The 13,867-nt window shown below is 42.8% G+C and overlaps 1 protein-coding gene across 2 annotated transcripts in view; it reads right to left on the bottom strand.

Annotated features, from left to right (window-relative positions):
* Positions 1-13,867, bottom strand: part of DGKH (diacylglycerol kinase eta) — a 102,580-nt gene that overhangs the window by 41,051 nt on the left and 47,662 nt on the right. For both annotated transcript variants that reach the window (XM_032226926.1, XM_032226927.1), the window contains exons 7-12: positions 12,331-12,456; positions 4,677-4,779; positions 3,458-3,620; positions 2,520-2,628; positions 1,342-1,481; positions 1,138-1,225 (exon numbers count right to left, since the gene is read on the bottom strand). In XM_032226926.1, coding sequence (XP_032082817.1) covers positions 1,138-1,225; positions 1,342-1,481; positions 2,520-2,628; positions 3,458-3,620; positions 4,677-4,779; positions 12,331-12,456 — 729 coding nt within the window. The remainder of the gene's footprint in view (positions 1-1,137; positions 1,226-1,341; positions 1,482-2,519; positions 2,629-3,457; positions 3,621-4,676; positions 4,780-12,330; positions 12,457-13,867) is intronic.

Below are 13,867 nucleotides of genomic sequence, written 5' to 3'. Positions count from 1 at the left end.
GGTTCAGGGTTAGGTTAAGGGTTAGGTTTAGGGTTAGGTTTAGGGGGGTTAGGGTTAGGTTTAGGGGTTAATTTTAGGTTTAGGGTTTACAGCGTGCTTCTGTCTCCGCGCTGTTGTCGCCCTGTTGATGACGTCAGCGACGCGGTTTAGTCGGGCGCGGTTTAGTCAAGGGCGGTTTTGTTGTGGAACCTCGCACGAGGGCTCTGCATCGGAGGCAGAGAGGGGGCCAGGGCCGTCTGGGAGTTATGTGCTGCCTCCAGAGTCTGACATCAGCGAGGCAGAGGAAGAGGGGGAGCCTGTTCCCAGTGCACGCATGCGCAGAGCTGCCAGAAGGCAAGAACAGTTAAGACAAAAGGGACAACTCAGGAGTAAGGCTTGGAGGTGATTGACCCCTCCCATAAGACATAAAGGAGGAGCGAAGGCACGGGAGCTTTTTCGCAGGAAGCAACTTTGTTCGTTCTGGTCGGTTTACCTTCTGAAACTCTGTTTTGACTCTATGCTCCGTGTGGTCTTGCAAATCTAATTGCCAATTAGGTCTTTGGCAGCGTTTCAAGGGAGATAAAGGTGGGTACTTATCAGCCTTATCCCGAAAGACTGTGGCAGACTTCTGTCGGACTCTTTACAAACTATTTGCGACTCATTACGGGCTGTGAACGAACATAATTCACAGCCATTGAAATAAAAAGGAGGAGCCGAGGTGGCGCAGTGGTTAGGGTGCAGTACTGCAGGTCACTTCAGCTGACTGTTATCTGCAGTTCGGCGGTTCAAATCTCACCGGCTCAAGGTTGACTCAGCCTTCCATCCTTCCGAGGTGGGTGAAATGAGGACCCAGACTGTGGGGCCAATTTGCTGACTCAATTTGCTAAAAAATCTGTAAACCGCTTAGAGGGGGCTGAAAGCTCTATGAAGCGGTATATAAGTCTAATTAATAAATAAAATAAATAATAAATAAAAAGGTTTGGGGGACTAAATGTGTGCTTTTTACTGTATCAGGAACCCTAGGTCAGAGCAATTGCTCAGTTTGAATGCGTCAAAATTAGATCTTGCATAATTTAATGGCATCCAGAAATTTAGCTGTACCCGACAATCCGATTAGCTCTTACGTCATTTAATTACAAGCCCAAATTTAAATTTTACCTGACAATCTTCGGAGTCTTCTTCAGGAGTAACTGGGAGGATGCACTGCTTGGATGGCAACCTCAATTCATACGACATGATGCTCCACCTGAAAAAAATCCCCAAATTCAAATCCACAAACGGGACGTTTCGCCAAGAAGGAGCGCTGATCGCGAGAAAGATTTGGCGATGCAAACGAAACAAGCGAGGAAGGCCTTTCCTTACCTGTCTAGCATTTTGGTGCTCGCTCGTTCTAATTTTTCCAAAATTTGAGGCAGTTGCGTGTCGTCATCACAGGAACCTCCCCAGCCAAGGACCCGGGCGAGGTCATTCCCCGTCCCAAGTGGTAACACTCCCAAGTGACACTGGAATGGAGATTAAAAATACAGATTTGTGATTTGGTTTCTGGGAGCCAGTTTGTTCTACTGGCTTAGGAACCAGGCTAGAAAGCAGAAGATCAAGACTTAAGTCTTGCCAGCTGGGTGACTTTGAACCAATCACAAGGAGAGCGGGAGTTCTAGTCCCACCTTAGATGTGAAAGCTAGCTGGGTGTCCTTGAGCCAGTCACTCTCTCTCTCAGCCCAATCCACTTCACATGGTTGTTGTTGACTTTGGGTCAATCCCTAGGAGACTGGGAGTTCTAGTCATACCTGAAAGGTGGCTGGGTGATCTTGGGCCAATCCCCAGGAGACTGGGAGTTCTAGTATCACCTTAGACATGAAAGGTGGCTGGGTGAACATTGAGCCCATCATCAGGAGACTGGGAGTTCTAGTCTTGCCTCAGCCATCAAAGCCAGCTGAGTGGCCTTAGGCCAATCACCAGGAGACTGGGAGTTCTAGTCCCACCTTAGCCATGAAAGCTAGCTAGATGAACTTGTGTGCCAATCGCCAGGAGACTGGGAATTCTAGTCTCACCTTAGACATAAAAGTCACCTGGGTGACTTTGAACCCATCACCAGGAGACTGGGAGTTCTAGTCCCACATTAAATGTGAAAGCCAGCTGGGTGATCATAAGCCAGTCACTCTCTCTCTCAGTCCAACCCACTTCATGGGATCATTGTTGTGGGAAAGAGAGGAGGAGGAAGTTGTGTTTGGATGTGTTAGATATTCAGTTTTGCCTTCCGTTTACGTGTAAAAATAATAAGGATGGGATACAAATAAAGTAAACTAAAGTAAACTAAAGTAATAAAATAGTGAAGTGAGGAGAATTGAAGTGAAATAAATGAAACAATAAAACAAAATCAATAATAAAATTCCCCTGCTTTAACCTTAACCCCTATTAAACTGACAATGACAATGGTTAATTATAACCACGGGGACATTTTTCTTTCTTTCATTGTTCTAGTCTTTTAGAAACAAAACTCGATTTACTTCTCTCGGGGACTAAAACAAAAGGAGACTTGCCTGCTTGTGAAGGTTGAGTTTATCGATTTCAGACAACACCCAGCCGACACTCCCATCTCCTCCGCAAACCAGGATTCGAAAATTGTCAAACTTCTGAAATAACCGTAAACTGGGGCGGAAAAAAAAGGCAGGGCCTGTATTCAGATCTATTCTTGTCCGGAAGAGAATCTCATCACCTGGAGAAATCAATCAGTCTAGGGGACATGCACGGGCCGGAATATGTACTTTTGGTTTCCGATGTGCACATGACAGAGGTGGTATTCTACAAATTCGGACCGGATTGCTTGAGCCGGTAGCGGAAATCACGGGTGGCTCCGCCTACCTAGGCCATTTTTTCGCCAAAAGCGCATGCATAGAAGGATCACCTTTGAACCACTAGGGAAGATAAGTGTATGCCACCCCTGGCGCATGTGCACTGGCCAGCTAATCTTCCGGTTATCGGCATGTATGCATGTGTGACGATCAGCTGGCTGGCTGGGCGCATGCCAGAGGTGGGTTCCTACCAGTTCACACCTATTCGGTAGAACCGGTTCGTCAAATCTACCGAACCGGTTAGAAGAGGTTCCACCAGTGGACCCAGAAAGCAGGCCACACCTACAGAAGAGCTTCCAAAATTTTTTGAAACCCACCACTGGCGCATGCTCACACCAGGAAATGGAAGACCACCTCTTCCAGTTTACGGCACTGCCACACGCACGAAGGCCAGCTGACCGTCCCATGTTCATGCGCGTCAAAAACCCGGAACAGGAATGGGTGATGCCGCGCGTGCCAGGCGACATGGCTCCGAGTGCTGCTTGGGGCACGCATGCCACAGGTTCACCATCACAGATCCGGAACCCATGGAATCCGCACCTCTTGAATCACCCTGAAATGCCCTCCTGTTAATCGGCTTTCATTCTTTTCCTAAATAAACCTGGGTAGAGAGTAAACCAAGTTACCCTAAGTGGGGTCCCCCGTTCATTAGATCGAAAACCTGAGCTGGGTTTAGGGACTGCTTGAAGCGCCGGAGGAATTTCACGCCCTGGTTGTCTCCGCTCTTCGAATTCACAAAAACCAAGAGAGGACTGGCGCAGGTGGGTGGGCAGGTAGCTTTCCAGAAACCTGCACACACAAAAAAACAGAAATAAAATAACACCAACCAGCGTAGAGTCTTTCCTAGTTCCACCAAGGTCATCACAATTACAATCCAGAGGTTGTTAATGAATGTCGGGCTCAATTTTGAGCAGGGGATTAAGGACTGCAACAAATAGACTCAGAGAAAAGAGAACAAAGGGACCTTGGAGGTCCTCTAATCCAACCCCCTGCTGAAACAGGAGACCTAATGCCATTTCAGACAAATGACTGTCCAAGCTTTTCTTTAAAACTTCCAGTGTTGGAGCATTCACAACTTCTGGAGGCAAGTTGTTCCACTGATTAATTGTTCTGACTATCAGGAAATTTCTTTTTAGTTCTAAATTGCTTCTCTCCTAGATTAGTTTCCACCCATTGCTTCTTGTTCTGCCCTCAGATGCTTTGGAGAATAGCTTGACTCCCTCTTCTTTGGGGCAACCACTGAGATATTGGAAAACTGCTATCATGTCTCCCCTGGTCCTTCTTTTCATTCAACTAGACCTACCCAGTTCCTGCAATTGTTCTTCATATGTTTTAGCCTCCAGTCCCCTAATCCTCTTTCTTGCTCTTCTCTGCACTCTTTCTAGAATCTCCACATCTTTTCTACATCGTGGCGACCAAAGCTGGATGTGACATTCCAAGTGTGGCCTTTCCAAGGCCTTATAAAGCGGTATTAAAACTCTTTTCATTCCATCAGTGAAGGCCAATATGTTTTAGAAGATAGAAAATTCATTTTCTGGCTTTGAATTTACGGCGATCTGCTTCGCCTCTACAAATTGAAACCTAATTAGAAGCATGAATCTGACTGTTCGTATCTTAAGTGTCATTAATTCTCTTACATTCATTTACAACCGGCAAGAAATTCTCTTCCGTAAAGTGCTGAGACCTTCACCTCTCTGCTTGAATTGCCCCCATCTCCCACCAAAGATTTTCTGGCGTTTTGCAAACTGTCCCACACTATTATCCGTGTTACATGTCGTGCGCATTCACTGTGCACAAATCACACACGTGATACACATCGTACATCTGCCCTATCCACATACATACCATCCGAATCTATGCTGTTCAGCGCTGTGGGCGGAATAATTGAGACTTTGCACTGGCCGAGGGGACACTTCCGCGGATACGAGTCTCGGCACGCCGTATGGACCTGGAAATGGTTTTACCCAATGGAGGAGAACCAGGGATTATTAAAACGTTTACGAAACGGAGGTGATTTTAGGGCAAAAATGCAGATCTGAACACGAGCCGACTTCGACTACAACTGACATTTTCTGTTGCTAAATTAGATATGTGTTAAGTGAGTTTTGCCCCATCGGACAACTTTTTGTGAGAGTGACTCTTGGCTTCTCCTTAATTTTGCTTGTCCGGAGTTCGCAAAAGGGAATCAGGTGACACTCCGGCTCCATGCTGTCCTATTTAGGCACATTTTTGAGGCCAGGTACATGCGCAGAAGGCACACATGCAAGCAAAGCGCATGCGTTGAAGGCTGGGCACCTATACAGCTGGCGCACGCACGCAAAGCTAGAGGGCAAGCTCAGGGTGAACCGGTGGTAACAAAATATGAAACCCACTGCTGGTCATAAATGTGAGACAGTTGCCAAGCAACAGAATTCTGATAGCTTGACGAGACTCTATTGTGGTCATTAAGTGGGGATTTAGGTATATTTCCAGAGATGCTCATCTCACAATCTCTGTCCTTCCCGCAGATGTAGAACAGCTGCTTCCAAAGCGAAAGAGCTGCCTGTTTTCTACATTTTTCTACGATAAAAATATGATCTGTATATATATTTTTTCCACAGCTGCAAACGGAGCTTCTTTGGGGTCGGGGGAATTCTCTTCGTGACATCCCCCCCCCCAAAAAACACAGCCATGTTCCTCGTCTCCAAAGTTGCCAAATTCAAACTCTTTCCCCACGAGAACACTTGATGCATGTGCAAAACCCACGTGTGAATCTGAGCAGACCACACCAAGGAGGTTCCCTCTCGCTAGAAAACGTAATTCTTTTGGGGGGGGGGCAAATATGAATCTGTAAGCAAAAGAGGTCTTGTGGAATGTTATATTTGCTACTTGGCAAAATTCACAGCAAGGGGGCAGGAAAGTCATTCAATTATTATTCATAATTTCATCCTCAACGTCTCTTAGATGTTAGTCCTCAACAGTTTGTTTAGTGACCGTTTCGAACTTACAACGCCCCTGAAAAAAAATGGGACTTAGGAGAGGGGTGGGTTCCGGCGTGCACTACTGCCGGTTTGTTCGTGTGTGCCCTGCGCGCGCATGCACGGTGCAATAGAAATTGTTCTGCCCATGCGCAGAACTGAAAAATAAGATGGCGGTGTCGACGACTGGGGAACCGGTTCGGGGGCGTGGCAGGCCTGGGTCGCTGGCGGTTTGAGCGACCTAGGCTGCCAAACCACTACCGGTTCGGCCGAACCAGTCCGAACTGGTAGAACCCACCACTGACTTAGAAGCGTTTTTCACACTTATGACTGTCGCAGCCTTCCCCAGGGTCACGTGCTTTTACATTCGGATGCTTGGCATGCTGACTCGCATTTATGGCGGTCGTAGTGTCCCGGGGTCAACTTTTTTTTTTTTTTTTTTAATATATTTTATTCATTTTCACATTCCATTTTACAATCACTTATATCCCGGGGTCAACTTTTGTGACCTTCTGACAAGCAAATCAACAGGCAAGCCAGATTTCACTTAAGGTAAGTACATGCCAGTTGCCGAGCGTCTGAATTTTGATCATGGTTTCCAGCGATGCTACAAGATTTGTAAGGGTGGAAAACCGTCCCAAGTCACTTTTTAAGGTTGTAATTTCTTTTCTTTAACAGTTTATTTATATATTTTCACATTACATACATAAGAGCTTAGGAAACAGCATGTGGTCTGGATCAATTTATTTATATATAGTAATACTTTTCCCACTCCTATTTTTTACCTCTGCTCTCCAGCCATTTATAAAACAAGTCCCATGTATCCGAATTTGCAACCTAAATGCTGGAGATGTGATTGTGTTGATGCTACATACTACCATCTATGGTGGACTTGCAAAAAGGTTAAAGCATTCTGGATAAAAATATGTTGGATTATGCAAAATATTTTTAAAAAGAGAATAAAGTTAACCCCGCAGTTATTCTTGTTAGGCATAACTACTGATTGTACTGTTATAGAGACTAAATTGATTTTGAATCTAATAACAGCAGCAAGACTGTTGGTGGCGCAATACTGGAAGAAGGAAGACTTGCCTACTATTCAAGAATGGGCATTAAAAGTAACAAACTTAGCAGAGATGGCTAAAATATCAGCATATCTCAAGGATCATTCAAATGAGAGATATAAACTGGAGTGGAGAAGATGGGTTGACTATATTCAAAATAAATATGGATCTAAGAAATTCCAGATAGCTTATGACTGAAAGGGAAAGGAATGATATAATTTGTTTATAGTTAGTTTAACAAAAGAGGAGTTGAATCACAAAGGAAAGAAGAAGCCAAGTTTATTTTAGTTTATTTTAGAATATGATTGTTAAAAATTTATATCCTGTATTTCTCTGGGAAGTCGGGGGGGGAGGTTGGGGGGGGGAGGTAAATAATTGTAAAAGCTTTTTAAAATTTTCAATTAAAAAAAAAGAATAAATAAAAAAATAAAACAAGTCCCATGTTCGAAAATACTGTTTTTTCTTTTATTTTAAGTGTCAACCTGTCCATTTCTGCACAATCTAAAACTTTTTTCATTACGTCATCCTCTGTAGGCATTTCCTCATTTTTCCAGTACTATGCAAATGCAATTCTTGCTGCTATCAAAACATGTAATATTAAATATAGGTTTCCTTTATCATACTTTTCAGGCATTATGCTTAGCAAAAATATTTCTGGCTTATAATCTGTAGGTTGTTTTAACATTTTTTTTCCCCAAACCATGCCTGTATCTTTGTCCAAATATTTCTTTGCTTTTACACATGCCCATCACATATGATAATACGTCACTGGTATCTGGTTACATTTCCAACATCTGGCAGACATGCTTTTAAACATCTGGAAGTTTTTTAGAAGATGTTGGATAAACATTTGTCTGAAGTGGCATAGGGTTTCCTGCCTAAGCAGGGGGTTGGACTAGAAGACCTCCAAGGTCCCTGCCAACTCTGTTATTCTATTCTATTCTAATCTGGCCGTTGGTAAATGCCATCTTGAGCCGAGGTGGCACAGTGGTTAGAGTGCAGTACTGGAGCCACTTCAACTGACTGTTAGCTGCAGTTCAGCGGTTCTAATCTCACCGGCTCAAGGTTGACTCAGCCTTCCATCCTTCCGAGGTGGGTAAAATGAGAACCCGGATTGTTGTTGGGGGCGATATGCTGACTCTGTAAACCGCTTAGAGAGGGCTGAAAGCCCTGTGAAGCGGTATATAAGTCTAACTGCTATTGCTATTGCTATAGCTATAAAACATTTCATATAAATTTCCCTTAGTTGCCATAGTCCACTTACAATTTCTTTCCCAAAGTTTTTTGCCATTTGTCTAATTCTATAGTACATACAAAGGTTTTTGCCCATACTGTTACTGCCTCTTTTACTTGTTCATCTTCCATTTTTAAGCTTAACAAGAAGTATATTTTCTTTATCAACTTTTCATCTACTCCTAACATTATTTGGTCAAATATTGTCAACTCTTTATAGAGGTGCCGTTGCAATTTTGAACGGTCTCTAAATGAACTGTTGCAAAGCGAGGACTACCTGGTCTGCAGGTGGAAGAAAACGCACTAATATAGTCTGTTCAGCCCAGCTACGGGGATGCTGGCAGAAATCTTAGTGACGAGCTGAAGTGCCACATCTGCTGTGCTAATGGCACTCAATTCTAATTTGCTTTTATCCTGAGCCAAGGGAGGCTGCGTAAACTCTGTTTGCACTGACAGATTAGGAGCGAGAGGAAAATATTAAATTAGCTAAATTGAAATCTGGAGAAATTAATTTTCAGAACACCTATCTGAGAAGACCGGTTGGACATGGCCAACTCAACATCACTCACGTCGAAGGGCGCTTGGCCTTAGCCGTTATAAGGGAATAAGGGTTAACCGGAGAGGCAGTTTCTGTAAGCAAGGCAACAAAGATTAGGCTAGAAACAACACCAGAATGTTTCCTTCCTTCCTGCCTTCCTTACAGGATTAGCCCTGTGAAGTGGAAAAACAAAATAAAATGAGATTTCTTCCAACAACCGGTTCTCCCAACTGCTTAGAAAGTTAACAACCAGTTCTCCTGAATAGATGAGAACCGGCTGAATCCCACCACTGGTCCTGGGGATGTTGCAACAGTCATAAGTGTGAAAAATGGTCGTAAGTCACTTTTTTCAGTGCTGTTCTTAACTTTGAATGAACTTTCGTAAGTCGAGAACTACCTGTATTTAGAAAGTTCAAATCTGAGATCTTCAGTAGATCTTTAGAATCTCATCACAGGGGCGGGGGGAAATATGATGATTTTTTTAAAAAATCTGAAGTTCAGGTCAGGCATATATGTTCAAATTCTATGCAGCTAAATAAATCACCCACTTTTTTTAAAAAAGGAGAATCTTGGTGGGTTTATAGGAATGTAACGGTGGGACCAAACAAAATAATTGTTAGGGGGGAAAAAAGAAAAGTTCCATTGTAATTCAAAGAGTACTTATACTATGTACTTATATTATATTAGTTTATTAGTCCAATTGCGATGGATGGCTGTGAATATTGGAGCATAAGGAAGGCTGAGTGCCAAAGAATGGAGGCCTTTGAACTCTGGTGCTGGAGAAGACTCCTGCATTGAGTCCCTTGGACTGCAAGGCCATCCAACCAGTCAGTCCCAGAGGAGATCATCCCTGACTGCTCTTTAGATGGCCAGATCCTGAAGAGGAAACTCAAAAGACTTTGGCCACCTAAGGAGAAGGAAGAACTCCCTGGAGAAGAGCCTCATGCTGGGAACGATGGAGGGCAAAAGAAGAAGAAGGGGACGGCAGAGAAGGAGGTGGCTGGATGGAGTCACCAAAGCAGTCGGCGTGAGCTTCAATGGACTCCAGAGGATGGGAGAGGACAGGAAGGCCTGGAGGAACATTGTCCATGGGGTCGAGATGGGTCAGACAAGACTTTGCAACTAACAACAACAACTTATATTATGAGAAGGAAAAGAGATAACATGGCTTAAACAGAATCATAAATGCTGGTTCTCCAAGCAATAACTTCAAAAAAAATCCTTGCTAAGTTTATATATTTTGACTTATTGTAGAAGTATAAAAAACAATATGTGTACAGACAATTTTAACGTACCAATCAAAACTTAAATCTTTAAAAAAAAAAAACCATCCATTAGCTATTAGAAAAGCACCATTTGCCCATAATTCAATAAACAGCTATTTATCTGGTCTTATTTTGATTTTCCAAAAATAATAAAAGGATGCGAAGTAGAAAACAGGAGTCCTATTAAATAAATTTCAGGTTGCAGATCCGTTTGTTTTAGGCTTCAGTGTTCTGATTCCTTTTAATTAGGTAAGCTGTTTGGTTTGATCCGGGGAGAAAAACATGCTTAAAAATGATAAATCAAGGCAATATGGAACCAAATTAAATGAAATTAGATTAAAGTAATTGGGTTAACGGTGAAAAATGGCACAGAAACTTAAAAGGGGAAATCAGGCAGCTGACAGGCTTGGAAGCAGCAGCTGTAGCTGGAAGCTTCCATCCAAGCTCTAAATAAACACTTCATTATAACATTTAAAGCAGTGTTTCTCAACCTTGTCAACTTGAAGATGTCTGGATTTCAACTCCCAGAATTCCCCAGCCAGCATTCGCTGGCTGGGGAATTCTGGGAGTTGAAGTCCAGACATCTTCAAGTTGACAAGGTTGAGAAACGCTGATCTAAAGGCTCATCCAAAGTTTCTTTTGCTATTTTCTTTATTAAAAGCATTTAATAAGCAGTTCTTCAAAAACGCAGGAAAACAGAAGAGAGATGAACCATAAAGAGTCCATAAGTGGATCAGGCCAATTCTGATAAATAAGGTCTTCATAGATAAATAAATGTAGATTTGACTTACAGCCACTGGTTTAGTGACCCTTCAAAGTTGCAATAGCGTGAAAAAGTGACTTATGACCGTTTTCCACACTTACGACCGTTGCAACATCCCCGTGACCATGTGATCAAAACTCAGAGGCTTGGCAACTGGCATGTACTTATGACAATTGCAGTGTCCTGGGGGTCACGCGTTCCTCTTTTGTGACCAAAGTCCATTGGGGAGGGCGGATTCACTTAACAATAGCAATAGCAATAGCAATAGCAATAGCAGTTAGACTTATATACTGCTTCATAGGGCTTTCAGCCCTCTCTAAGCGGTTTACAGAGTCAGCATATTGCCCCCAACAACAATCCAGGTCCTCATTTTACCCACCTCGGAAGGATGGAAGGCTGAGTCAACCTTGGGCTGGTGAGATTTGAACAGCCGAACTGCAGATAACAGTCAGCTGAAGTGGCCTGCAGTACTGCACCTTAACCACTGCGCCACCTCGGCTCTTCCACCTTCCTACCTTAACAATTGCAGTGATTCGCTTAACAACAGTGGCGAGAAAGATTGTAAAATGAGGCAAACGTCATTTAACCATGGTCTCGCTTAGCCACGGAAATGTTGGGCTTAATTGTTATCATAGGATGAGGACCAGCTGTGCATTTTAAGTTGTGGTAACTTAAACAGTGAGTAAGTAGGTTCCTAGCAACCACAAATGAATCCTCAATGAGATCTGGCAGCATGCATATTTCAGTTACGCTCCTCCTCTCTGCCGTTAATACCAACAGTGTCATAACGCATAATGTAATAGATTTTTAGGAAGTAGAGAGCTTTAGACAAATCTACACTCTGTGGAGACAGCGAGTTGAAATTCCATAATTAACTGGAGGGTGAAAGTAGTTATGATGATAGCCCTTCAACACTGATGAAGTTACCTAGCTGGGTAATGAAATGTCTGCGAGAAAACCATAAGCCCCAAAGACCCCACAGTCACAAACAAGCTCACTGGAGTCCCACTCCTGTTGTGTGTGGGCTGTGACACAGTGGTGAAATCTAATTTCCGCCCCTCTTCCCGGTTCTGTGGGCGTGGCCTGGTGGGAGAGGGGGTCATGTGACTGGGTGGCTTTTTACCTTTTTTTCACTTTTTAAAGCATTTTTTTCCCTGCCAGTTCGGGCAAATAGGCAGGGGAAAAAATGCTTTAAAGGTGGGGGAGAAAGCTTCCAACAATCACACGGCTCACAACTGATTCGCGCAAACGTCGGAAGCTCTTTTTCCCCACTTTTTAAAGCATTTTTTTCTTGCCAGTTAGCCCGAACCGGCAGGGGAAAAAAATGCTTTAAAAAGTAGCGGGAAAGCTTCTGACGATTGCGTGGCTCAAAGTTGAGCAGCGCGATCCTGGGAAGGTTTTTTTTTAAAAAAAACTACCGGTTCTCAGAACCAAAGACAATCGTCCCTTTGGGCCGAAGCGGGAGGATTTCACTCCTGCTGGGACACCCATAAAAAAGGTTCAAACACACAACCACAATCATCATCGTGACTCTTTTATCACCACCACCACCACCGCCGCCGCCGCCCTGTAGAGATCCATGCTGTTTGGTCATTTCCTTGTCCCAATCCAGGAGGAACATCTTCCCAAAAGGGCAAATCTCACCAAACTTACCATTGTCTTGGTAAGTCCAGACTTACCATTGTCTTACACCACAGGCACTTCCAATCTTGCAGGCGAAGGACACTGCCGCAGGTTTTGTCACACACCGCACACTTGGCACTGACCGGAAGGTTGCCTTCTAACCACTGATGAGGCATGGCTACCTGGAGGGGAGGGTTTATTGGGGTCAACGGGGAGGAGAAAGAAGGAAGTTCAACTTCCACCCTTTTGATTTCAATATATCTATATCTATATCTATATCTATATCTATATCTATATCTATATCTATATCTATATCTATATCTCTATCTCTATCTCTATCTCTATCTCTATCTCTATCTCTATCTCTATCTATATCTATATCTATATCTATATCTATATCTATATCTATATCTATATCTATATCTATAGGTCTCTAGTTATTCAGGTTTTCTCCCACGTAAAATTGGAGATGTCTTGGCGACGTTTCGACGAAGTCTCATTCGTCATCTTCAGGCTTCTTCAGGCTTGGTGCTTCCAGGAGCCTTCCAGGCTTCTTCAGGCTTGGTGCTTGTATATATATATATATATATATATATATATATATATATATATGTATGTATGTATGTATGTATGTATGTATGTATGTATGTATGTATGTATGTATGTATGTGTATATATATATATATATATATATATATATATATATATATATATATATATATATATATATATACACATATATATACATGTATACTATACATAGCCCGTATCATATAGTATTAAATAATAATTACATCAGTTCCTCTTGTCAACAATGCCCAGAAAAATAGAAACCCATTATAGCTCTTCTGCTCTCCATACACCTCTTTCTTCTACCACCCTCCAACTTTCTATCTTCCCTCCATCATCCTTTCCTACTCTACTTCCCCTTCCTTTCTACTGCTCCTCTCTCTACAATCCACTCCTCCTTATCCTTCTCATCTTCCCCCCTTACCCTCTCTCCTATCCTTCTCTTCCCATCTTTCTTCTCCCTTCTGTTTCCCACTCCTCCTCTCCTTGGTGTATTTCCGCTACATGTCAATATGCTTAACATATCCTAGTTTTTTTAAAAAAAAATAGTAATAATAATAGTAATGAAAATATAAGAAAAAACAGTATACATGTGGGGTCAAATTACATTAAAATCTAACACGTCTCGTCAAACCTGATATATAACCTGAGGATGAGGATGAGAGTGAGGTTCAACTTGAGGTTGTGGACGAAAATTATGTTGAGGGTAAGGGTGAGGATGAGAGTGAGAGTGAGGATGAGACGAATATGAATATGATGAGATAAGGATGATGTTGAAGAAGACAATGAAGGTGAGGACGAGAGTGAGGATGAAAATGAGGTTGAAGTTGAGATTGAGTTTGAAGTTGAGGGTGAGAAAGAGGATCAGAGTGAGGTTCAACTTGAGGTTGAGAATGAAAATGATGTTGAGGGTGATGATGAGGATATGAAGATGAAGATGATGAGATGAGGATGAGATTGAGGATGAGGTTGCAGGATGAGCCTGAAAATGATGATGATCCCAAAGATTTCCACCACATTTCA

This window comes from Thamnophis elegans, chromosome 11 (genome assembly GCF_009769535.1).
Source record: "Thamnophis elegans isolate rThaEle1 chromosome 11, rThaEle1.pri, whole genome shotgun sequence".
NCBI classification, from domain to species: Eukaryota; Metazoa; Chordata; class Lepidosauria; order Squamata; family Colubridae; genus Thamnophis; species Thamnophis elegans.
Note: the sequence above shows the minus strand (reverse complement) of the source record. Positions and strands in the feature narration are given on the sequence as shown.